Source organism: Barbatula barbatula (genome assembly GCF_947034865.1).
Source record: "Barbatula barbatula genome assembly, chromosome: 12".
NCBI lineage: Eukaryota > Metazoa > Chordata > Actinopteri > Cypriniformes > Nemacheilidae > Barbatula > Barbatula barbatula.
In genome coordinates, this window is record NC_136775.1 from 12,051,251 (window position 1) to 12,075,022 (window position 23,772).

General features: G+C 38.1%; 1 protein-coding gene across 1 annotated transcript; it reads right to left on the reverse strand.

Annotated features, from left to right (window-relative positions):
• Positions 1-255: 255 nt before the first annotated feature.
• chrnb2 (cholinergic receptor, nicotinic, beta 2) lies at positions 256-23,581 on the reverse strand. Its single transcript, XM_079470008.1, has 6 exons — positions 23,270-23,581; positions 12,277-12,422; positions 11,130-11,174; positions 9,750-9,859; positions 6,068-7,196; positions 256-4,242 (listed from the first exon to the last, which is right to left on the reverse strand). Exons 1-6 carry the CDS (start codon positions 23,313-23,315, stop codon positions 4,090-4,092), a joined length of 1,629 nt encoding a protein of 542 aa, XP_079326134.1. The 5' UTR covers positions 23,316-23,581; the 3' UTR covers positions 256-4,089.
• Positions 23,582-23,772: the final 191 nt, after the last annotated feature.

Genomic DNA, 23,772 nt, shown 5'->3' on the forward strand with positions numbered 1-23,772 from the left:
CTGCCATTGTAATTTCCCTACTATAGTCGATGGCGGCTAAGAACTGTTTGTTATCTCATGTTTATCAGAAAAAAAGAAATGTATACAGGTGCGAAACAACTTGAGAGTGAGTAATTCAGGAAATAATTTTTTTAGTGAACTTACCCCTTTAAGGAAAAAGATGAACTGAAAATTTGCATTTCGTCAATGAGATACACAAATATTTAGTGTTGTTGTGCTTGTGAAAAGCCAGAGAATTATCAATCACAAAGAGATGGTATAATACATTTCTAATCTTTATTTAACAGAATATATGGGATGTTAGGTCAGCCAAGGGAGGGAAGTGAGTGTATGAAGCGGGTATAAGACAGTGCACTCTTGTTGGCCAGAACACATTTTGACACAGAATCAATGTGATGTCACAGTTCTGTACTATTGCAATACTGAATTGTGGTGTTGCATATCATACTTCCTCCATGTAATTTTTCTCTGATGAATTAAAAGAGACTTCAGAATTTGATATAAAATGCTTCCCCCTCTCTCTCTCTCTCTCTCTCTCTCTCTCAAACACACACACACACACAGACAGGATGCTTTAATGAATTAAGAGACCCTGTTTGGTGAATCCAGCCTTGTGTTGCTGATGTCAGTGAGTGAACACAAGGGCACAGTGAGTCATTAGAGAACTCCTGCCATTTGGAGCCCAAACAAAGACCAAGTAATACGTGTAGAGCATGACTCGCACTCTTTTACTGTTATGTCTTAAAAGAGCTAATGGTTAGGATACATTAACGTAATAAAGCACCGGCACTATGCAGTTCTGTGGTTTGTAATAGGGCTTTCTGCTTAACAGTGCTGGTGAGAGAAGGCATGAGAAGATCAACAGAGAGCCAGCAGCACGATGACTGCATGCAGAAAACTCATGGCGTACGTTACAATGCACTGGCAGTGAATAAGTGAGGTGATTTGTGGCGCTCTGAAAATGTGGTTCAGATTTTAATCCGTGGGTGAACGTGTTCGTATAATCTGTTCTCTGAAAGATTGTTTTGGGAATTGCTCCCTTAATGAACTACTGTATATTAGTACGAGGATGGAATCCATTCGGATATCTTTTCGGCCAAAAAGTGGTGAAGGCGTGCAAACTGAAAGGATGTGTAGGTCCAATTAGCTGATGTTGATGGCAATTTTATTGCTTCGCATTGTAATCATGACTCATGACGTGTCAGCAGGTAAATGATGTGCTGATTTACTGTACCATTTTTGACCTACGTTTTATAATTCCTAAATAATGACACAAGTGATCGACAAAATCTGTGTTTAAAAATAGAAAGTAGAAAATAGACATTTTCTTTGCATTTTCATGACTTTCTTTCAAGTACAGCTAAAGTCTTAAAGGTCTAGAGTGGGACATATAGCGGCCACTAGCGGTGAGTTTGAGAATCGCAACCAATCTCTCAAGCCTTTGCTCACATCCGCTCACCCCTACCTTTCGAAACACGACGGTTGCCACCACAGTACAATAAGTTGTCGACGGCTGAGACAACGGCGTGCGTTTTCTCAAGTTGACGCAGGAAAGAGATCATGTGGGCATTTGAAATACTGTAGAAAGATTGATGGCTTATTTATTACATAAAATAAAGGGTCTGTGGATTTGGACCTGCGTTAATATTATAAAGACTTTCCAGAAGGACCCGGTGTAACGTTACTAAGGATTTTAGCAGAGATACTCAAATATCTATGGGGATACTTTCCAGCAGAGAGACGTTGGAGAGAAAGATCCTCTAAAAATCACCCTCCGAGTAGGTTGCTTTGATCCGGATCAGTATGTGGGTAGCATTGTTTTTTGTTTGTTAGTTAGAACCAAGATATGTTGTTGTGATATTAGCATCATTGTTTATCTGGAACGAATGTGCTGCTTGTATATCGTGTCATCTTAGCCTATTTTATTCATTTGCATTTATTTACGTGTTCTAAGCTATGTTAAAGCTAAGCATTTCATGCTTGCATTGCACAGCACATTTTAGGGCAGAGCTATCTAACAGTAAGTACCAACACTGTTAAAGGGGTTTGATCTGACAGCGAGATAGCAGTTAGGAGTTAGTTGGTAGACGTTTTTCCCCCTTTGTAAAGTCAGGGACAATGGACTACGGTAGAGGAAACGCGCTTTGTAGAGCTGTTTGTCCGTTTAGGGCTACTGTAGAAAACATGGCAAATTCAATGTATGTAGACCCTCTCTGTATGTAGGTAGAAATAGCTTCTTCTAAGGTAATACAAACATAGCGGTTCATTATGTAAGGTTCTCCTCTGAAGAAATAGTTTTGTATATTATATTGCATTTCTGTCAAAAGATCCTCCTAAAAATCCCAGAATTGCTCCTTTACTGGTTTTGTGTGCATGCAGTGGAAGTTAATGGGGGCAATGCTGTTTGGTTACCATTATTTAATATATCTTCGTTGTGAGAAGAAAGTCATACAGGTTTGCAATGACATGACGGTGAATAAATAATAAAGTAATTTTCCTTTTTGGGTGAACTATCCCTTTAAGTTTCAAATAAATGTGGTTTGGTGTAGTGCATCGTCCTCTTGAACTTGGGCTATATTCTGGAATACAGTCTTGGTACACGCGTATGCACTCACAATTAGGGTTGGGAATCGGAATTGAAAGGCTAGGAATCGGATCGGAATTGAAAGGAATAGGAATCAGATACTTTGTGGTCCATGTGATAACTTGTGATAAAGCACAGGAACCACAAATTGACATATTTTCATTATATTAACTCAACCATGATGTAATTATGCTATGATAATACAAATGGTAATAAATCGGATAAAACCTGGTTGCTATGTGTATATATACACAAAATGGGGCTCCTTTTGGTAAACCAGTCAATAAGCAGGCTAAATGGCCATACAGGTTGCTATCTAAATGTTTTATTTCCACGTTGGAACTGAAACTGGGAATCGATCAGCAGAATCGGAATCGATAGAATTCAAACGATACCCAACCCTAGTCACAATTACATGTGACATTGCACACAAAACTGCACACAACATAGGCCTGTCGCAATGTACAAAGACCTTTAATTACAGTAACGAGAGAGGGAAGAGAGGAATGATGGGAAGAGGAGAGTCTGAAAAGAAGCAGGCGATAATAGGAGAGAATGGCATGAAATGGAGAAGGGAAGATTCAATTTTATAGGAGGCTTAACATCATTGCAATTCCGCTTGGAGTCAATTCGTTTCTTAAATCTGAGAAACTGGACCAATAAACAGTTGAAGAATTTAAACAAAACCTTTGTTAGTTTCTCCCTTTTTGCCTGGAGGATTTTTAAGATGCCTTACGACTCTGCTGCATATGTATGAGCCAGTCTGCCTTTCCGCTCTGGGACCTCTGAAATGTCTCCAACAGAGACTCCCAACTGTTTATAAATCAAAACCCCTCAGTCACTCGCCTGCTCCACAAGCTCAATCTTTTGCTCTCTTATCCTGGATCCTCTTTCCTAATGCTGTGTGTTGTATCATTTCAATGCATTGGTTGATTATATTAATAATACAATACTGCATCAAAGCTCTGTTTCAAAGGACCAGACATACGGTATGTTCACACGGAAACAAATGTTGGATTTTCAATACACTATGAAGACAGGCCTCTAGATAATACGAAGTGTATAATAACAAAAACCTGAAAACAATGATAAAGAACAGGCATTTAAATGCATTGTTTGCTTGTGTGAGCAGGTCACAAATGGAAGTCAGGTGTTACTTGAGGAAGCAGAAAGCTCATTGTGGAGTTTGTGTCCGGTGCATGACTTTCAAATTGCAGAGTGCTGATTGGCTGCAAAGTACATAGGTGTCTCCACCCTCTCTGATTGGTAGCGTGACTTTTACCTAAAAGGAGAGGATGGTGGACCAGACGTCCTGCATGAGAATACTGGACCAAATCCCCACTGTGTGTTTGTGTTGTTATATTCCAAGCGAGGTTGGTATAAATCTAATATTAGTCCAGAGTGACACGTTGACATGTTACAGTTCCCCTCCTCTTGGGCAGACCTCCCCTTTTCCCTTCGCCCTCCTGTGCAGCTGATGGCGGATTGGGTCTGTTGGTGATTAGTCAGCCAGGTGTGTGGGTGATAGTTTTGGCTGTGTAGTTTTGGAACAGAGGTTGAATGAACATTCCGATCGTGCCAAAGACACACACAAACACAAAGATCCAAAGGAACAGCCGATCGATCACCATAGCGACGTATTTCCAGTCCTCGCTCACCTGTAAGATAGAAAGAATAGAAGGTAAAAAGGAGTCTGTACAGGTATAAACTTGTTGCGAAAAAATCTGGGTGTTACTGACAAATGTGAAACATTATTTAATTATAAATTTTTACTATTGAATTCCATTTCCAGATGATTTCTTGATTTTTTTTCCATTTCTGTAAATTCAGAAAAAACTGAAAAGAGGGAAGAGAAGAGAAAAGGGAAATGTCAAAAAGAGAGGCAGACAGGACACAGATGAGTCAGATATGAAATGTTTGGGTGAGGCAAAAAAGAACAAGAGTGAAAGGTTGACATGAGATTGGAAACTGGGAGGGATTGAGTGGGTGTGAGTGAGAAAAAGAGAGAAAGGATGAGAGAACAGGGTGAGGGAGAAGGTTAATGCGAACAGAGACTTCATTCCGCCACAGTGCTCTGATGAGGTGAGACACAGGGGACTTGAACCGTGACCACGGCAAAGGCTGCAAGGGAGCTGGCATGGAGATGTCTTGTTACCATGGGGATGAGACTGCGTGCAGGTCAAAATGATTGACAGATTTACTGAGCGCTGTTAATTTTATCCCACGTTGTCTATAGTCTTCCTCTTTGAGGAGAAGGCATCTGCCCTTAATAATACTGCTGAGATTAAAAAAAAATACAGCTGATTGTTCCTATAAAACACAACATCAAATCATGACCATAATGTAAGAAAAACAAGAAAATGTCTGAGCGTAACTGGAATCGATCCACATCTTTACTTTTAATCTATATGATTCATACTTTGAAAGTGACCTACTCACATGATAAAATATAGATGATAAGATAAATATGGATTATTATATTTATGAAAAATAGATGTAAGAAAAAGGTTTTTCTTGTGTGTTTATAGAGAACATCACAACATACAGTATCTATATTTTGTAATAAGTATATTTTATATATTTCTGCAATAACGTTTGCCCCTATTGCCATCTCTGTTTATTATAGTTAAAATTATAGTTTTTATCACTGAATTTTTATCACTTTTAACCAAAAGAATTTAGTTTCAATACAATTATTTTCTTATAAGTATCCTGCATAAGATATAGTGAGACTTATTGATGATGCACAAGCTAATTTAAACTGCAAGCCTTTTAAACATCAACATTGAGTGTAGTGCTGATGGGTTGCTGTGCTTTGGCTAAAGACCACATATCTGTTTTAATGCTTTAGGGCTGCCTGTCAAAGCCTCCACATTAGCGATTATTAAGCCACAAATGTGGAGCTGTATATTGATCTGAGCGTGTTTGCTTGAACGTGAAAATAAACGAGAATGTGAAAGTTTTGAGATGGGGTTTAAAGCTCACTACTGTTTTGATGTAAACTGGAGACAGTCTTATTATAGAATATTGTTGATGGGGTATAAGACAAAAATTGGTCTCAAGTCCTCAGTTTTGGAAGGCCAAATATTTTCTTCTGAACATACTGTGTGCTTCATTGCTTAGCAGTAATTTAGAGATTACATCATCTCTATTTAAAGTTGGTTCGGCTTGAATGAGATTAAATGTTTACGTCTGATATTTCTGGAGTGAATCAACAACCTGGTACGGGGGCTTTTTAAGCAGCATTGCACATTTAGGTCATTTAGGGTAAGACAATAATATAGAAGCACTTAAAAACACAACCCATCCAAATAAACAAACTTCCATGAACATTTACTTACTCCCGTTGTGATTCTCAAACGTCATGACTTTGTTCAGTGGAACACAAGAGGAGAATCAATCAATAATCGTGACTATCATAGTGCATGTTAAAACATGAGTACACCTCCAGTATGAGTAGATATATGAAAATGTATGACTCACACTACGGTCATCATCCTCACTCTTCATGTGGTTTGCAATGAAGCGGACTCCATCCACAGCCTCCTCGAACCCTGGGCAGGCCTGGGCCAGCAGGGCCTGTGTGAGGACAGTAGGTGACTGCTGTTTACCTCTAGGCACAGCAGAGCTCTGCAATGGATTGGAACCTCCTTCCCTGGCCTCTCTGCCCCCTTCCCTCAACCCGTTTAGTCCATCCATTGACCCCCCACTTCCCCCGCCACCCAACTCGGCCCCAAACTGTTTCACTGAGGCTCGGTTCACGTAGCAAGTGCATGCCTCATTGTTTTCTTTACTGTTTGAAGAAGACCCAGCCAAGCCCAACCCCGCCATAAGCCCTGCAGCCAAACCCCCTCGGCCACCTTCCTGCTGTTCATCGGCATGGCGGCGCTGGCGCAGGCGTTGCCGCTCACTACTGTTGCACGGTTGCCGCATGAAGAGCAGCGCGGGGAGCTTGTTGAGGAACACAAGCTTCACCCACGGCGGCATGGTGTGTGTGGTGGGCGACCGATGATGCACATTCAAAACACACACGCTCGTCACTATAGAAAATGTCACGAGCACCATAGTGAACATCAGGTACTTCCCAACCAAAGGGACGTCCAGGGATGTAGGCGGCACGATTTTGGATATAAGAAGCAGGAACACAGTGAGAGCCAGGAGCACGGAAATACAAAGAGTCATCTTCTCCCCACAGTCCGACGGCAGGTAGAACACCAAAATGGCCAGCGAAGTGATGAGCACACAAGGAATGATGAGATTGATGGTGTAGAAGAGGGGTTTGCGTCGGATGACGAAGTCGTAGGTGATATCTACGTAGGTCGGGTCAGAGGGGTTTTCGTTCCGACGGCCCGGAAGGGCGATGATGTCCCATTCTCCGCTGGGTGTGAAATCGTCCATGCTAGCCACATCGGCACGGAGAACCAGGTCCACCTCCGTACGGTCGTATGTCCATGAGCGGAAGCTTAGCGTGCAGTTTTGCTGGTCGAATGGAAAGTGCTTCACCTCAATTTTACAGGCACTCTTATAGATGGCCGGTGGCAACCAGAAGACACTTCCATCATAGGAGACGACAGCGTTGGAGTAGAAGGAGACCTCGTACATCCCATCAGCGCTGATGAGGAAGGAGACAGTGTGGTTATTTTACTTTGCAGGAATGTTTTAGGCGTGATACTTTATCAACAGCATGTGTACCAATTACTAAGTATTGCATTTGCAAAGATCATGGGATTGATTTTTAGTGAACAAACCTACAAATAAAATAAGTATACCTTAAGTTTGTTTTATTAAGTATACTTAACCAATGTTCAAGCTTATTTTAAGTGTATTTCATAAAGCAAGTATGTAGTCCTAGTTTTATATGTGACAGAGATGTTGTACTATTTCAGTACTTCTTTGGATTGCATAGTGGTACGGCTCACTTTTGTGTGGTTTTCCACTGGATACAGTACCTAGTAACTGATATTTTATTAGTACCACCTCGATTGAGGTTCCAAGCGTACTGTACCAATACCAAAATGTGACGTGTTGATACACAGATCACTGATTGGGAAGAGAGAATCGTTACCAGCATTACTAGATTTGTATCACATGAATATGATACATGCATTTCAAAAATGTTATACATAATATTGGCATTTCATTATATGCTTTGTGACAGTGATATTATATGTTCTGTGAAGGTCGGCCAAATTCGTCCCCCCAACCCTTCAAAGAACTCCATATTGTGACTTTTGGAAAGGTTCAGTGGGCATGTTCTGAGAATGTCCTGGAAACATCACATTTCAAAATAAAACACTCCAAAACACCCTGGGAACAATCTGGGTACATACTGTAAAACAGGGGTCCCCGAACTTATTCCTGGAGGGTCAGTGTCCTGCAGAGTTTGGTACTTGTAGTAATCTTTTTAGTTTATTAAGTGTACTTGAAAGTATACTTTTAGTAAACTACTATACTTTGTAAGTGTTCTTTGTGAACTTAACATTATACTTTGTATACTATAGTTTACTATTTATATATCATTTACATTAAATTGTTACAATATAAACTTTAACATTGAGCATTGACTGTCAAGAAAGTATTTAGTAGGCTACTAAAAAAGAAACACAGCAATAAGTACACTAAAATACTCTTAAGTAAATCTCAAATATGCTTTTCTGTCAGTACAGGTCAGGGCCATTTTATGTATATTTTATGTACATTCAAATAATCTTTGTCATGTATTAGCTTAAAATAGCTATAGCACATTTGGATAAACTTCTTTTCTGGAAGGTGTTGTGAATTATTTATATCACATACTGATGCTTTGGGTTTGTATAAGGTGGGAGCTTTATTATGTAAAGACGCAACTTCTAGTGTCATACGTGTTTGGCGTAAATTACGCGTTATTGGTTACGCATACAGAGCTGACAAATGTGAAGCCGTTTTAACTAGTACAGGATCTCTATGTGCAGGGCAAACTTACTGACCAAGTACATTTGCTCCATGACTTTGTATACTGGATGTTTAAACTGCTAATCTGTTTGTATCTAAGCCTGTGATGTTCTTGGCGGTTTGTGATCTTTGATACTCTATTTATTACGTGAAACGCATGTGGAAGTGACGCTAGCATCGCGGCTAATCTTGCTAACGTTTCTAATGTAATATGTTTCGGACGTACAATATATATTCTACAGTTTATATGTTTTCATTTCGTAATGAGGATGTGGTGTAATGAACAATAAGTTGTTTATATGCACCTTCTGTTTGCATCCCGTAGTTACTAGTTGCATAATGGCAAGCTAATTGAATTATCACTTCATTTGAAATGTGCTGTTTTAACAGTATGGAAATATTTATGTCAGACATTGAGTTATTAACTTTGTTTATTGTTCATTGCAGAAACTACCTCCAATGCATATCAGCATGTGTATATGCTACATGGTGAAACCCTGTACAAATAAATGATTGAAAGACATTTGATGACTCCGACTCCCTGATCAGAGTGCTGAAGTGGTTAAGACCTTTAAAGAATCGGCATTAGGTGGTCAATCCACAACAAAGGGCTGTAAATTGTTTTGGATGAAATGGATAAGTGTACTTGTTATTTCCGAAAAGTGTAGGTGTTTTGATATCTGTAGATTTGCTTATTTAAAATATAAATAAACTTAAGAAATTAAAATAATTATAATTATTTACTGTGGTATTTACCCTAAAGTGGTAACCGATAAAGTTTAACCTCACTCTAACCAGAACACAATTTTTTGGTATTTACGGAATTTAAAAAATGATGGTGGCTTTTAATATCTTTAGCTTTTGACAGACACATCAGATAATACACAACATATAATGAGAAAGAAAAAATTAGAACTTGAAGCAACATTTTCCAGACTTGAGAGTCTGTAGAAGGTTTATGAATAATGCATTAAGTCAAACACAGGAGACAGACTGGTGTTAACTAGGCTGAATTTTAAACTTCTTCCACCCGGTGACATGACTGTTATAAAGGAGGAACATGCTTTATTTACAGTAAGGTCAGGTAACGTTACACAGGAACACAGCTAATGCGTTATCTACTCTCAGATGACTGGAAGATGGACAGGAGACGAGAGGGACGTGGTGATGGATATCAAGATTAGTTATGAAACGAGAGAATTCAATTGGAAGCAAGATGATCTTTGAGACTTACTTGTTGTAAAGGACAACATCAGGTAACCAAATATGTTTGGAAGGAAGACGGACCTTCTTCATGCCATCAAACTCATCTGGGTTCCATGTAAGCCTGTAGTCCTGCCACTCCTGAGCATAACCAATCCGACAGAGATCACATGATACAGTCATCAACAAGAACAAACCATAAATCTTTCCCTTTATAAAACCATCACTTTGTGCTGACGTGTAACCAATCATCATATGTGTTAAGATTACGCTCATCTATCACATACAGTATCTGCTCTCAGTGAAGCATCAATGTGTTTAGTGTACAGTATATATTACGGCGATGTCACATTTCATTACTGACGAAAAATAGTTTAATAAACTAGATTACCAACATTTTAAATAATTACTTGAGGCCGATTAATGCTGTGAGATTAAATAGAATGCATAAAACAGCACTTAGACATAATAAATAATGATTGTCTTACAGAAATGTACACAAAAAGGCGGATGAATGTTCTTTACCAAATGAATGATGGCAATTCAACACACTTCCCATTGGGATTTGACCAGACACTGACCACCAAAGTAATTATTGTACATTGTACAGTGCCTCTTTAGTCCGATACACTAACCACACACACACGGATACAGCCTCAGACATGAAAACACACACATTCACAATTATTTTATAGGTAACCAGCACTGACAGCAGCAATAACTCCTCCTAACTGGCATTTATGGTTATAGTGACCATGAGCACATGATTTAGAGTGAGAGAGACAGGAAGATGTATACAGTGTGCGGGTGAGCACGTGTGTGATAGAGAGAATAGTCTCTTAGAGATGTTTTGTCTCATTCTAACATACAGTGCATATCTATTTACACACACGTGCACGTGCATAAACATGAGAGAGTTGAGCAGTAAATATACGGCGTGATTTAACTCAATGCCATCTAGGGTCATATAGGCCAAGCCAGCATTTTCACACCCAAAGTCTGCATGTGTGTGTGTTTGCGTGTGTGTCCCCGCAAACATAGTAATACCAGTAACTTTTGACCTTGTTGAAACATGTTTGGGTCCCTATGAGGAAAACTAGGTACTTATATTTTAAAGACAAATTTGTAAGTGAGCAAAATCTGACAAATCCAAGCAAAACCTCCCTAAATAGGTTATAGAAAATGTATTTTTTATTGCAAAAAGTGTTTTAATTTAGGGTTGGAGTGTGTGTTAGGGTTAGGTTATAGAACTTATAACCAGGTGTGTTAAAAAATACAAGTCTATTGATTCATATACTTAAATATAAATTAAGAATTGAAGATTGAAAATGTATTTATGTCCACATTTAGATGTGCGATAAGTAACCGTGTGTGTTTGGAAAAAAGTTAAATTATGTTAATGTAGACTAACCTGTGTAAGCCAGACGTTAGTGGTCATGATCTGCTCTCTCTCATGCTGTCCACACAAAAACACAGAGAAACAGAGAAATGAAAATACAATTCATAATACAGATAAATACATTGTCCAAATGCATAGAAATCCCTATTGTTGCATAGTGATTAATATAATACATTATAGTTGCTCATTTGACTATTCAAAATGTCTTGTTTCCCAACGAAAGCTACAGTCTTAGGCGTATGACCGTAAGGTTTTTATGAGTCATGGACATTAAAAGCCGAGCCAAGCAGCCCCCCGGAGATAAATTACACCGGAATAACGCCGCTTTCCTCCAGCTTTTAACCCAGGTAAGTAAGCTGTTGATTTACAATCCATTACGGGCATAAAGGAAGCGTGTAATAGGCTGACAGCTGAAGGGTTAGCGTAGAATGATGAATGGTCAGTAACCATGGGTAATTTTCTGCACCTGTGGGAACAGAGATGGCTATTTCCTGTTGTCCATCTCTGCAGCGTACAGTGTACAGACCAGCAAAGTGCACAAAAACATGCTAATACACAGGCAGAAAAATGACCTCAGAGCCTAACAGCTCTAAACTAAAGCTGAGTAGTCTTACTGAGGTAAGATGCATAATACCACAAAAAGAATGTGATTAGAGAATTCGTCGCCTTGGAATTATAAGGTTCTATCTGCATTCTGAGCAGTCTGAGCTTGGTTTTGAGCATCACAGTTTTTGTATTCCATTCGATTTTACAGATAAAACCTTTTTGTCCCAAAATGTTCAAAACGCGAAGAAGAAATATCACATATTAACACGTTGTAACAGAATAAGAATATGTGAATAACCCAATTTTTACAAAAACATTAGATAGAACCTTATAATTCCAAGGTGTTAATGTGATATGATTATGTTAAGTACAGCAAACAAACAAAATACAGCAATCCATTTTATTTTGACAATACATCTTTTATTAATAATATTTATCATATAAAATAGCATAATAGAGTTTTATCTTCATTGGGGTTTTATTTTCAAAATTTTAGCTGTCACACAATTGGACACATGTTATCTTTATTTGTCAACTACCCATAAACACATTTAAATACTGTAGCATTTATGGCACAGTGTCAACGTTATAAAGCAAGTGTGCCTCCTCTTACCACACTGATGAGCTGGGCCAATGAGACCATCAGTTGCACTGTCACCAATTCAGAGCCATTGGTTGCCGGTCTGATCAGTTTATTGTAGTGGGCCGGATTAAGAAGATGTTCGACCAGTCTCTCTTCTGTATCTGCTCCATGACTGCCTGCAAAGAGAAAATACATTGTAGATCAAAGAATCTCACATTTCTAAAATATTGGATTGCAGTGTTGTTAGAGGGGGTAAAAATTCCTGCGCACAGAAATGGATACTTTGCATGAGACAAGGACAATTGCAAAGGTTTTGACAACGTTTGGGAAAACCTTGATTTCAATGGCATCAATTGTGACTGCATTTAAACATGCACTGACACTTAAAAGCAATTAAAAGCGTTAAAAGCAATTTGCGAGAATTCGTTCTCAACCTTAGAGCGTATTTTCCCTGACCAGTGAAGGGTCATGCTGCACTCGAGAAAGGCTCACTTGATAAAACCAATTGCATACCTTTGTTTTGAAAAGTGGTTGGGACATAAGTGACAAAAACAATACTTTAATAAATTATAACTCGTAATAAATCGTTGGGAATATTTATTATCAATTTATTGCTATGACTAAAAATGTCACTTGTCATTGGTTTACGCGTTTTTTGTGCTTGGACGCTGGATGCACAAGCAAGTAGAGCGTGTGCGGATGATGCACCTGTCCGACCTGTGATTTACGCCTATGGATAAAACTCACTTTTGAGAAAGACTTGACAACAAATGCACAAATGAGTGGAAAGAACACATAAAGTTGAAATTTTATTCCATGAAATGCAGACGCCTTAAGCTTTACTGACTATTTCGTAAATTTGACTATTTTAGTTATATACTACGATGTAAATGATAATGTACAGTATATGCACCCGCCACCATCTGTGTAATGTAATTATTGCAAAATTGTGGCAAACTACATAACAATTGTTTTGAGGATTAAATATGTGTTCGTTTTCAGTTGTACAATAACAGTTGTTTTCTGATATGAATGCATGATTTTTGTCCAAATAACCAGAGGCGGACAGAGTACACAGGTTCATTACTTGAGTAAAAGTACAGATACCCCTTGCTAAATTTTACTCAAGTACAAGTAAAAGTACTACAGTCAGATGTGTACTTAAGTAAAAGTACTGAAGTACATGTTTTTAAAAGTACTTGAGTATCAAGAGTACAAGAGTACATTTTCTAAATATTGCATTACTACTGCCACAGTGCTTATGTACAGAAACGTCCTACATGGAGTTATGAAAAATGTTAATGTTAATACCTTGGAGAATGTTAAAGGAATTTAAAGTAAAATAAAGTAATTTTAATCTTTTTACCATGCTTTATTCTTTTCACCTCTGCTAGAGTTTTAATGGATTTTTTGCACCCACATTTGAACCGAACAGTTTTAAACAAGACACCGCATACTCAAGAACATCAAAGCAAATACTCGGCTTACATTAATGAGTAATATTAGAAAATACAATTCAGCTAACAATTGTGTGTACATGTGAGTTTCTCTGTTTTTTCATCAATCAGTAGTGGCGTTTCATCAAAACCTAGGGTATGGCGAAATTTCCTCAGACCATACAAAAACGAACCACAATGAAACCAAATGATACCACATATATGTAACCACAAAACTTAAAGTAGTAAAAAATAACCCAGCCAGATGTTGTCATAACCACCACCAACGACTACGTTAATCGACTATGAGACTAAAATATAAACCAACCATTGATCAGATTCAGCAAACAAGATTAAATATAAAACATGTCTTACCTTGTCGCAGGGTTGTTAAGCCTTGATTCTTTTCATTTTTAAGCTAATCCTGGCATAGCTAGTGGCAAATCGCAAAATACATAATAGCCTAAACTGCGACTGCACTACAAAGTCTTTCCGTACAATATATTTTTTTCACAGATAGCGTTGTACATTATGAATGAAATACAATAACAATAGTGTAAATTATTCGATTTATTAAAATTATTAAATGGATGCCAACTAATTGGGAAAATAAAGACCATCCCCACTACCCATAACCTCACACTTGATTCCAAAACCACTGTTAGGCATTTTGTAGACAGTTTCTTTGTTTTATTGAAAATAAATGCCTGTATATGATCTTAAATGTGGAAAATGCAGACAAACGAGTTTAGCCAAAAAGAGCTTCGAACCAACATTACGATGATGTCACGTCAAAACTACATATCTTCGGTCTTACCGACTATACGTCAATGACGCTATGTGAATTAACGGTGTTTATACATTCTCAAATACACATGCTTCCGACGCCTATGCTACATGTACACATCAGTGTAAAGTAGTTTAATTATCTTAAATGAGTCTCATTATGCACACGTACTTTGTTTCAACAATGTTTTCTGAACGCTAGGGCCATACACAAACGCCGCCCCTGAAATCAATAAACCTAAACCAGCAAAGAAGGCGATATAGCAATGTTCTGACACACCTCTGAACCTGACCGTGTTATACACGCAGCATAGAGCAAAGAAGAGAAAATAATAATGATTAAAGAAAATCAGCTGACCGGTCGCGATGTTTTCAAGTTCATTTCATGTTATATTTAGCATTTTATATGACGCTATTGGCTACTCTTCCCTTACCTTTATTCTTTATTCATATAAAAATACCCCCAAATCGCATGAAAATACACACAAAACACATATTCTTCAATCGTGCATTTATTAGCTTCTTGTTTTGGTGAAGAAATGTCACTTTAGCTTCATCGCGGATGTCCTGAATGAGGAAGTGTACACAGGACATGTCATGCAGACGTGAGTTGATTGACAGCTGTGTACAGCAAATGATAGAGCTCTGAGGTCTGGGTGATTGTTGCTGATAGGCTCGCCCAATAAGTGGCGCCTGCACAATCCAATCACGTTTGAGAGGGAAAAAACTAATTGGTGGTTTCCGAGATTTTTCTTTTTCCTTTTTAGAAGTAACGTGTACTTACGGTTATGGATAGAAATGTAGCGGAGTAAAGAGTACAATATTTGCCTCTCAAATGTACTTGAGTAAAGTCATGAGTACTCCCCAAAAATTATACTCAAGTAAAGTACAGATCCCTCAAAATTGTACTTAAGTACTGTACTCGAGTAAATGTACTCCGTTACTGTCCGGCTCTGCAAATAACTAGGTATATAAATAGTATTTCTGTAGCTGGGGAGTTTTTAGTTTTTCATTGGTTTGCCCTCCCTTAGAATATGAATTCCCCCCTGTTATTACTGGCCTGGCGCCGGGCCTGGTGGATGATGCAGTTTAGTAAACAAGACGGCAGTTTTGAGCCTTTGCCAGGAAAGTCAAACAAAACATTTGCTTTGCTTTTGGGAGTAACAGGCAGAGACCCATCAGTGCATGCTTAATAAACCTTGTTTTCCATTGACTAATAGCACCTACAAATCTGTGCCGTCGATGCTGTCCTGCTCATCAAATCATGTGAAAGCTGTTTTAGTTTCAGCACAATTACACCAGATATTGCAATCCAATCAGTATTACTACATATTAAATAAACACACATGGGGAAGCTGACAAGGGTTTTGAGTCAAACGTTCAGTTGCATTTGAACGTAATGTAGCTACCAACACAGAAAGTGCTATCATTTCCATTTGCTGGGTCACAGAGCAGTTGTCCTCTGCACAGACAGATAATGCAGCATGTTGGAGTCGACTTTTCTCATCTTGTTTTCTTCTGAGGCTTACTGAGTCCCCTCATTGACACTTATCCATCCCTCTCTCTCTCTCAATTTATCTCTCACTGGCCTGTCCTTGCTGTTCTTGCTGTGTCCACTGGACAGGAATGATGGCCTTACGGAGCAGATCAATGAAGATTCTAATAACACACCATAAACCCTACATTGCTCTGTGCATCTTCACCTGCAAGCCTTTGAATCTGTCTTTATCAACTATATACGCTGCATCCTATTCTGCTCAGTTTAGTGCTTAAAGTCAATGACAATGTGTTTATTTTGTTGTCTGATTTATAGTATGTACTGTAATGTAAATACTAGAGGTATTAGACAAAGCCAAGGTCCTTTTGGTGGATCAAGAATATTGGGTTAAAGTGAAAGTTGCATTTTAAGACATGTGGTACATAAATATTAAGTTACATGCTTTGTTATGTTTGAAGACATCTGCGGTACAGCAAATAAAATAACAATTTGTAGCACACACAGTATGACGCATTTAGAGCAGAGGTGCTTAGATGATTATAATTCCAGCTATTTCTCTCTCCTGTCCTCTCTGATCCATCTCTGCCTCTCTCTCCTCCTTTAGACATTGTTGTGTGGGGTTGTGTTCAGGCAGAAGGTATTTTAATTAATCAGCATGTTTTCTCTCTCTCTCCTTGATCCCACAGTCTCTTTGTGCATGTTTGCAGTGCTATATAAAGACAGGGAGTGGGATGGTGTCTTCAGTTTCTCTTGAAGTGCTTATAATGTTTCCCTGTGCTTTTCCCTGCATGTGGAATTCCTGTCAGAAAATACTGTGGAGGCAACACTTTTTCTCTCTATAACTAACCGACTACTTGTACTTGTAAGTACAAAGGCTGGGGGGAAACACTTTATTAATATCACATCAACCAACAGTATTTCATGTGCACACATTAAAATTGTTAACAAGAACAAAAAATGAATATTCTGCCATCAATCACTCACCCTCATCCTCAAAAATGAAGATATTTTGAAGAATGTTGGTAACCGAACAATGGCGGTAACAACGGCGTTGTTCGGTTACAAACATTCTTCAAAATATCTTCTGTTGTGTTCTGCAAAAGAAAGGAAGTCATACAGTTTAGAAATGTCAAGTAATTTTTCCTACTATGGTAGTCAATAGGGTCCAAAAACTGTGTGGTTTGTGGTTACATGCATTCTTTCAAATATCTTTCTCTGTGTTCATCAGAACAAATATATTTATACAGATTTGTAACAACTCAGAAGGTGAGAAAAACTTTTATTTTAAATAGGTCAAATCCCTTTTATCATGTTATACTGATTTAAGTGGTAAATCAACAAAAGTCTAGTATTAGTAATACATCAGTTTTCATTTCATATTTTAAACTTAATATTTCTACTCATTAACTATATTCTAAAAGAATCTAGATTTCATGCACACAGTACATGCAAGTGGAGAAAAGCACATGTTGACATTCTGCTGCGATACATAAGCCTTGCATTACGTGTTTACATGTTTGTGCTACAGTACACTTACAGTACATTCTCTAGCACATGCTTTTAAAAAAAGAAGGAAAGAGATATCAATTCAAAACGAACGAGTCTGTGTTTCAGATAAATGCTTGAAGCTGATGGCATTGATCTGACCATCTGTACATTCGAAACAGCACAGGCTTCCAAAGACAGACCAAACAAATTGCAGGCCATAGAGAGCTATTATATTACTGCATGACACAAATTGCAGCCAATCCACAAGGGCACGAGGGAGAGTCGGCTTGTTTGGTTAACATTTTTACATATTTTTTGTAAGTTAATTCTAGGCCAAATTTACCTGTACAGTAGTTTGCCAGGCAGTAAGGAATTCAATATTTATCAGAAAGACTTGTTTGTTCTGTCCAATATGACTGCAATGTTCTGTCAAAAATGGAACAATATCTATAATGACAAAATGAGAATTTATGATAAAAATGTTCCAAAAAGGTTAAATGTCGCCAGTGATGGGTGTAACTAGTCACTAAGTAATTAGTTACTGTAATTTAATGACTTTTCCCCTAAAAAGTTAAAGTAAAGGTATACTATTATTTATTTCTTAGACTTTGCGTATTACGTAATTGCGTTGAAAATGTCATGCTTGACGTAGGCGGAATCCAGGATACGCACACGAAATGACAATTTTAAACAAAAAACTGACACAAAGACAATTGAATATGTATCATTGAACATTCGACAACTTTTGAACGGTCCTCCTTCTCCACATTTGTATTACGTGAAGTCGTGATTGGCTTCACAGAACAGAGCAAGGCAAGCATTTGTGTTTATAAAGCATATAAATTTTTTTTAAATAAACAATCGTTTAGCTAGATAAGACCCTTATTCATCATCTGGTATCGTTTAAAGACCTTAGAAGCTACACTAAAACTGTAATTTTGTCTGGAGTCCATTGAAGTCCACTATATGAAGAATAATCCTGGAATGTTTTCATCAAAAACCTTAATTTATTTTTGACTAAAGAAAAACAATACATATACATCTTGGATGACAACAGGGGTGAGTAAATTATCATGAAAATGTATGTTGAAAGTGAACAAAGTTGATGTAGGATATAGAAAGTAATTAGTAATAGGTATGAAATACTTTTTGGAGAGAGTCATTTGTACAGTAATCCAACTATTGAATTTGTAATTAGCAATTAGTATTTAATAACGTTTTCTCAGTAACTTGCCCAATACTGAATCTCGCTATATACTGAAGTATTAATGAGTATTTATATTTCATTATTATGCTTTATAAATTCGAGAATCGTTAATGGAATACACCATGAAGGCAAAGTGTCTTGGGGTCAAAATTTAAGCTTTTCAACTTCTGGTCCTCTCATTTTCCGTTGAAACAATGTGGCCTCTTAAAATCTTTTTTTGCTCTTATCAATAGCACTCTGAATCTGCTAAATCATTATACTTCACTGAAAGCTCCATACAGGAATGAAAAAAGAAAAAAAAAATTAAAGTGTGTGTCTAGCTTGTGTTGGCAGAGTTTTCTTTTGGCTAATTTGTAATGGCAAGTCTGAGCTTGTCTGTGCCCATCTATAAGAAAGATTGGATTGGGATAAAATCAAGCACTATTTGCTAATCTTTGTTATGTTAATCCACCAGACAGATCTTGATATCAAATTCAAGCACAGTCAACACTACTTCCTCTCAAGAAACAATCTGTGCGTGTCTTTTGGCTGAGCAATATAATGGCAAACACATTAGAGATGAGCACAGAATGAACGATCTCAGTTATTAATATTCATAAATCTATATGCTCTTTTGCTGTTTGCACATCTGCCAATTCTTTTATTTCAGAATCACAATCAATTTCTAAAACATACACTGTAGATTATAGATAACACTTTTTTGTAAAAATAGTAATAATAGAAAAGCTTCACTTGTTAGCTATTTTCGGTAGGAAGACAATCTTGTTGTTAACCCAGCATGAATGACAAAGTATATACATTAAACCACATTCTATATAAAACAGCGAAAGAGTTTAAAATTGATAAAAAGAGAGTGACTAAAATTAAGGGTGTAAACACTACACTATCAGAAGTTTCAGCAATGTCCTTGAGAGTCCTTTGAGAGTTTGCCTAACCAGAAGTAAGGGAGACTCTCTGCAAGTGTGTGTGTGTGTGTGTGTGCAGAGAGCTGTGAATGATAAATGCTAAAAATAGACCAGGAGGTGAACCTCCCATCCGCACCTCCAGTCGCTCGGTGCCCTTCGTTGAGCTCTCAAAATGTGCATCACTTTCTGCATTCGTGGAAAAGACAGCAAAGCAAGCATGTGACCGTCTAAGTTCAATGCAATTTGCTAAATATGCAACCACGCAGGTTTGAGATCTGTCTCTGTTTTGAAACAACACACTCCACTTCACTTTCTCAACTCACATTGTGCCTGCAGTTCCACCATATGTAGGCATCCAACATCTCTGTCTTTATGATCATCCTCCTCCTCAACAAGGCAGTGTGCTGCTTGGAAAACAACCTTCATTTATCTCATGAATCTCGTCTTTGGTTCGTGTAGCATTTGCTGTGGTGCTGGTGTGAGTGACTAAAGCTTTAATGTAGGAGGTGGAGAGGTCTCGACCCTCTGTGTCTCCACCATTGATCAGATCTTGGGCCATATGTCACTCCACAACAGGTTTTGTCTGTTTTTACTGCTCCCTCAAGGCCAAGTCTGTATTTAGTCCAAATCACTGCCAAATTTGCTCCTCCTTTAATAAAGAGTGGGTGAAAAGCAGGACGTTTAGCGCACCAGAGCCAGGACAGAGATGCTGACAGTAATTACTGTTAATGCACGGGCAGAATGGATGAGGTGAGAGGAAATGAATATTGATTCACGTATATTTTGGCTGGGACGGTGTCTCAACCAAGGATGTCTATAATACATGAAGAAAGCTATCGTTTGCATTCTTACATCTCAGCGACTGATACCCGACTACTGCAAGACCTGTTCCCCTTTACATGCTTTGGAATCTACCATTTCAGCACATGGGAGCCAGCACTTCTTCAGACAATAACTGGAGAAGTTAATGGCAAGTCACTAAACGACCTGAATAAAATTGTGCAATGGCGATGAAGAATATAAGCTTTGGATAAAACTTTTTTTTTCAAAAGCAACAGAGTGCCATTTATTCCATATACAGTTGTTTTAACCAAAGAATCTGAATATATTTTTTTCCTCTTTAGATCTAGCACATGAACTCAAAGAATTATAATTTGCATAGTTTTTCTCCCATTCTCACTGACCTGAACATAAGTGTGCTTCTGACTTGGTGGCACTTAATAAGAGAATGTCTCATTATCGCAAACCTTTGCTTCTAATGTCAGAATGTTGATTTTACAGGATGTGCATTAAATAATACAACCACAAAGTATTTTTGATTTACTTTAAGCCCTGATTTTAAAACCTGTCTCAGACATAATACATTGTAATTGTGAATGCAGACAGTACAATGTGGCTTGTAAACATTGCATAAACTTGACCGTCTCAAAGTGATAGTTCACCCCAAAATAAATATTCCGTCATCATTTACTCCCCCTCTTGTCTTTTCAAACCTGTATGACTTTCTTTCTTCTGCAGAACACAAGAAGAATGTTCATAACCGAACAACAGTGGTACTTATCCACTTGACTATTTTGTTTTGTGTCAATACATGCAAATGACTACTACCGTTGTTTGTTAGGTTACAAACATTCTTCAAAAGGATGAGAATTTTCATTTTTGGGTGAACGATCCCTTCTGTAAATATCCCAATCGATCAATTTGCTGCAATTGTTCCATACTGACACAAAATTTTAATACTGTATTTAAACTGAGGGACTTCACTGTTGTGATATATAGTGTACATAAAACCTCTGATATACGGCTAAAGATTTGAGTCCTTGATAAGGCAACGAAACATTGCTCAGAATAACAATGGACAGGTACAGGATTCAAAGAGCTGAAGGAGAGAGAATAGAAAAAGTAATTTTCAACTTAAAATTGCTGATTAAAACAGCAATTGTTTACTGTTGGCGTGTTCGTCTTCTGTCCTGGCCATATGTTTTCTATATTGAAATTGACTTTATTCATAACAGACTCATAATAAAGGAAGAACATGAAAAATCAATATTTAATTTTCATGTATTTATGTATTTATTAGGCAGCAGTGTCATATGCTGGATAATACACAGTCAGCATGTCATTATTGCTAAATAGCCCGATAGGGTGATTCGGATAATGCTGTGAATCCTCTTGTATCATCCTGGGGTTTGTATTGTGATGACTATACATTATCCTTACATAACCACTTGCACACTGTACGCACATCTGTCATTTTTTATAAAAAACGTGGTCTTTACGTTGAGCTCTCTTTGAGAGTTTTTCGTCCGTTCAAAAGAAGAACGGAGACTTGTGGTCCTGATCGATGAGGGATAGTGAGCTTGGGCCCTCCTCTGACCCCATAATAAACCCCTTACACATTTTAAGGTTTTTTTTAAACTCATTAGCTTCTAGTCAGAGTATATTAAGTGAATTATTTCGGAGGTCTGACACATAGACAGGAGTACCTAAGCCTTTTTAACCCAGCCTACAGTTTCTGTGTGTGTCCTTTTTTATTATTTTCTTCTTGAACAATATAGCGCACCCACAAATGAAAATTCTGTAGTCATTTACTCACCCCTTTGTCATTTCAAACCTGTATGACTTTCTTTCTTCTACAGAATACAAAAGAAGATATTTTGAAGAATGCGGGGAACGCAACAACGACGGTATCCTTTGACTTGCATTGGTTTTGTGTCCATACAATAGAAGTCAATGGGTACCGTCGTTGATCAATCACCGGCATTCTTCAAAATGTATTATTTTGTGTTCTGTGGAAGAAGGAAAGTCATACAGGTTTAAAATAACAAGAGGAAATGATGAGTTTACATTTTTGGGTGAACTATCACTTTAACAAGCTCAGTATGGTTTAATTTTGTGAATGTCTTTAACAAGGATATAGTAACCATTAGAACCATTTGTGATGTTTTTCATGCTGCATGCAGGTGTGCTTCATGTAAGTAACAGCCACAGTACTAGGCTTTGTTCTTATTATTTGTATTATTTAATGTGACAAAATAAAATCTTATTTCAAGGGTTTCCAGCTTTAAAAGACTTGGAATACTGTGTAAAGCATTACGCCAAATTCATTCTTTTCTGTGTCCCCCATACTCAAGACCCTCATCATCGCTGGTTTATGGCCGTCAAGCAACTATGAAACCTATGAGGTAATGAGGAGTGATCAAAATGAAATGCCATCTTTGTGAACAGGCTACTAAAATCACTGTAATCTCTTCAGTCTCCGTTTATTTTAAGGTTGCGTATTATTGCAATAATGATGAACATTGTCATTCAGGCTTATAAACACAATACCATAAACGCAGCTCAGCATTTCTGCGCACAATGAGAAACAACCCAGCATGCCCCCGCCGATATTTCACATTAACGCGCCTGTGCGCAGAAGAACTTAGAGGGCGCCTGGTAAGAAAATACGGACATAATAGCCTATCTGGTTAATGTATCTCTTTCGCAAATGAAATGTTACGACATTAATGCCATCAACAGAGCGATAGATTCGTGGTACTAGGCAGCTTTGCGCGCATTATTCTGTTACACCCCCCCGACATCAGCAGAGATCTGATTCACCACATCATTTCTCCCTCGCATTTTCACTTTCAGCCGCTCAACAAAACCTGCATAATACACTCAAACATCCTCGCGAATAAAATATGGGCAGATAACTTACTTTTCACAATGGCGAGGATGCAGAAGAGCGTCCACAGAGCCATCATCTCAGCGGGGATAGGGACGCATCTGCCGCGCGTAAACCGCTATCCCTTTTGAGCGCGTGTGTTCCTGCGTGTCAGAGCGTGGATTTGTCGAGGTGGACTGGGATGGTTACGGGATTTTTCTTCTCGACGTTATTCGGTACCTGCCATTGTCACGTCATCGGCTGCGCGTTGCCAGACTATTGCTTTTCCCGTGTGTGTGAGTGGGCATGGTTTCACGACGAGCCAGGTGGATGAAAGACTGAAGAGAGATGCGACGAGATGACAGCGAGAGTGAAGAGGGTGTGCGGGGGAGGGATGGAGGCATACCTCAGATTTCCCTTGCCTACATCCGGTTACATACATATTTTTCATAGGACACAAGGTCATTTGTCAAACCTGAACACCTGCAGTGTGGCAGGACATTCAGTCGTCTTTAAAAACGTGAATGCATAACATTGTTCATCTTAAAATACAAATT

Excerpts from the sequence above, each read along its gene's own strand:
- chrnb2 (XM_079470008.1), bottom strand. The coding sequence starts at position 23,315 with ATGATGGCTCTGTGGACGCTCTTCTGCATCCTCGCCATTGTGAAAA. Across the intron at positions 12,423-23,269 it reads CATCCTCGCCATTGTGAAAA|GCAGTCATGGAGCAGATACA; the intron begins GTAAGTTATCTG and ends TTCTCTTTGCAG. Across the intron at positions 4,243-6,067 it reads GTGAGGATGATGACCGTAGT|GTGAGCGAGGACTGGAAATA; the intron begins GTGAGTCATACA and ends TCTATCTTACAG.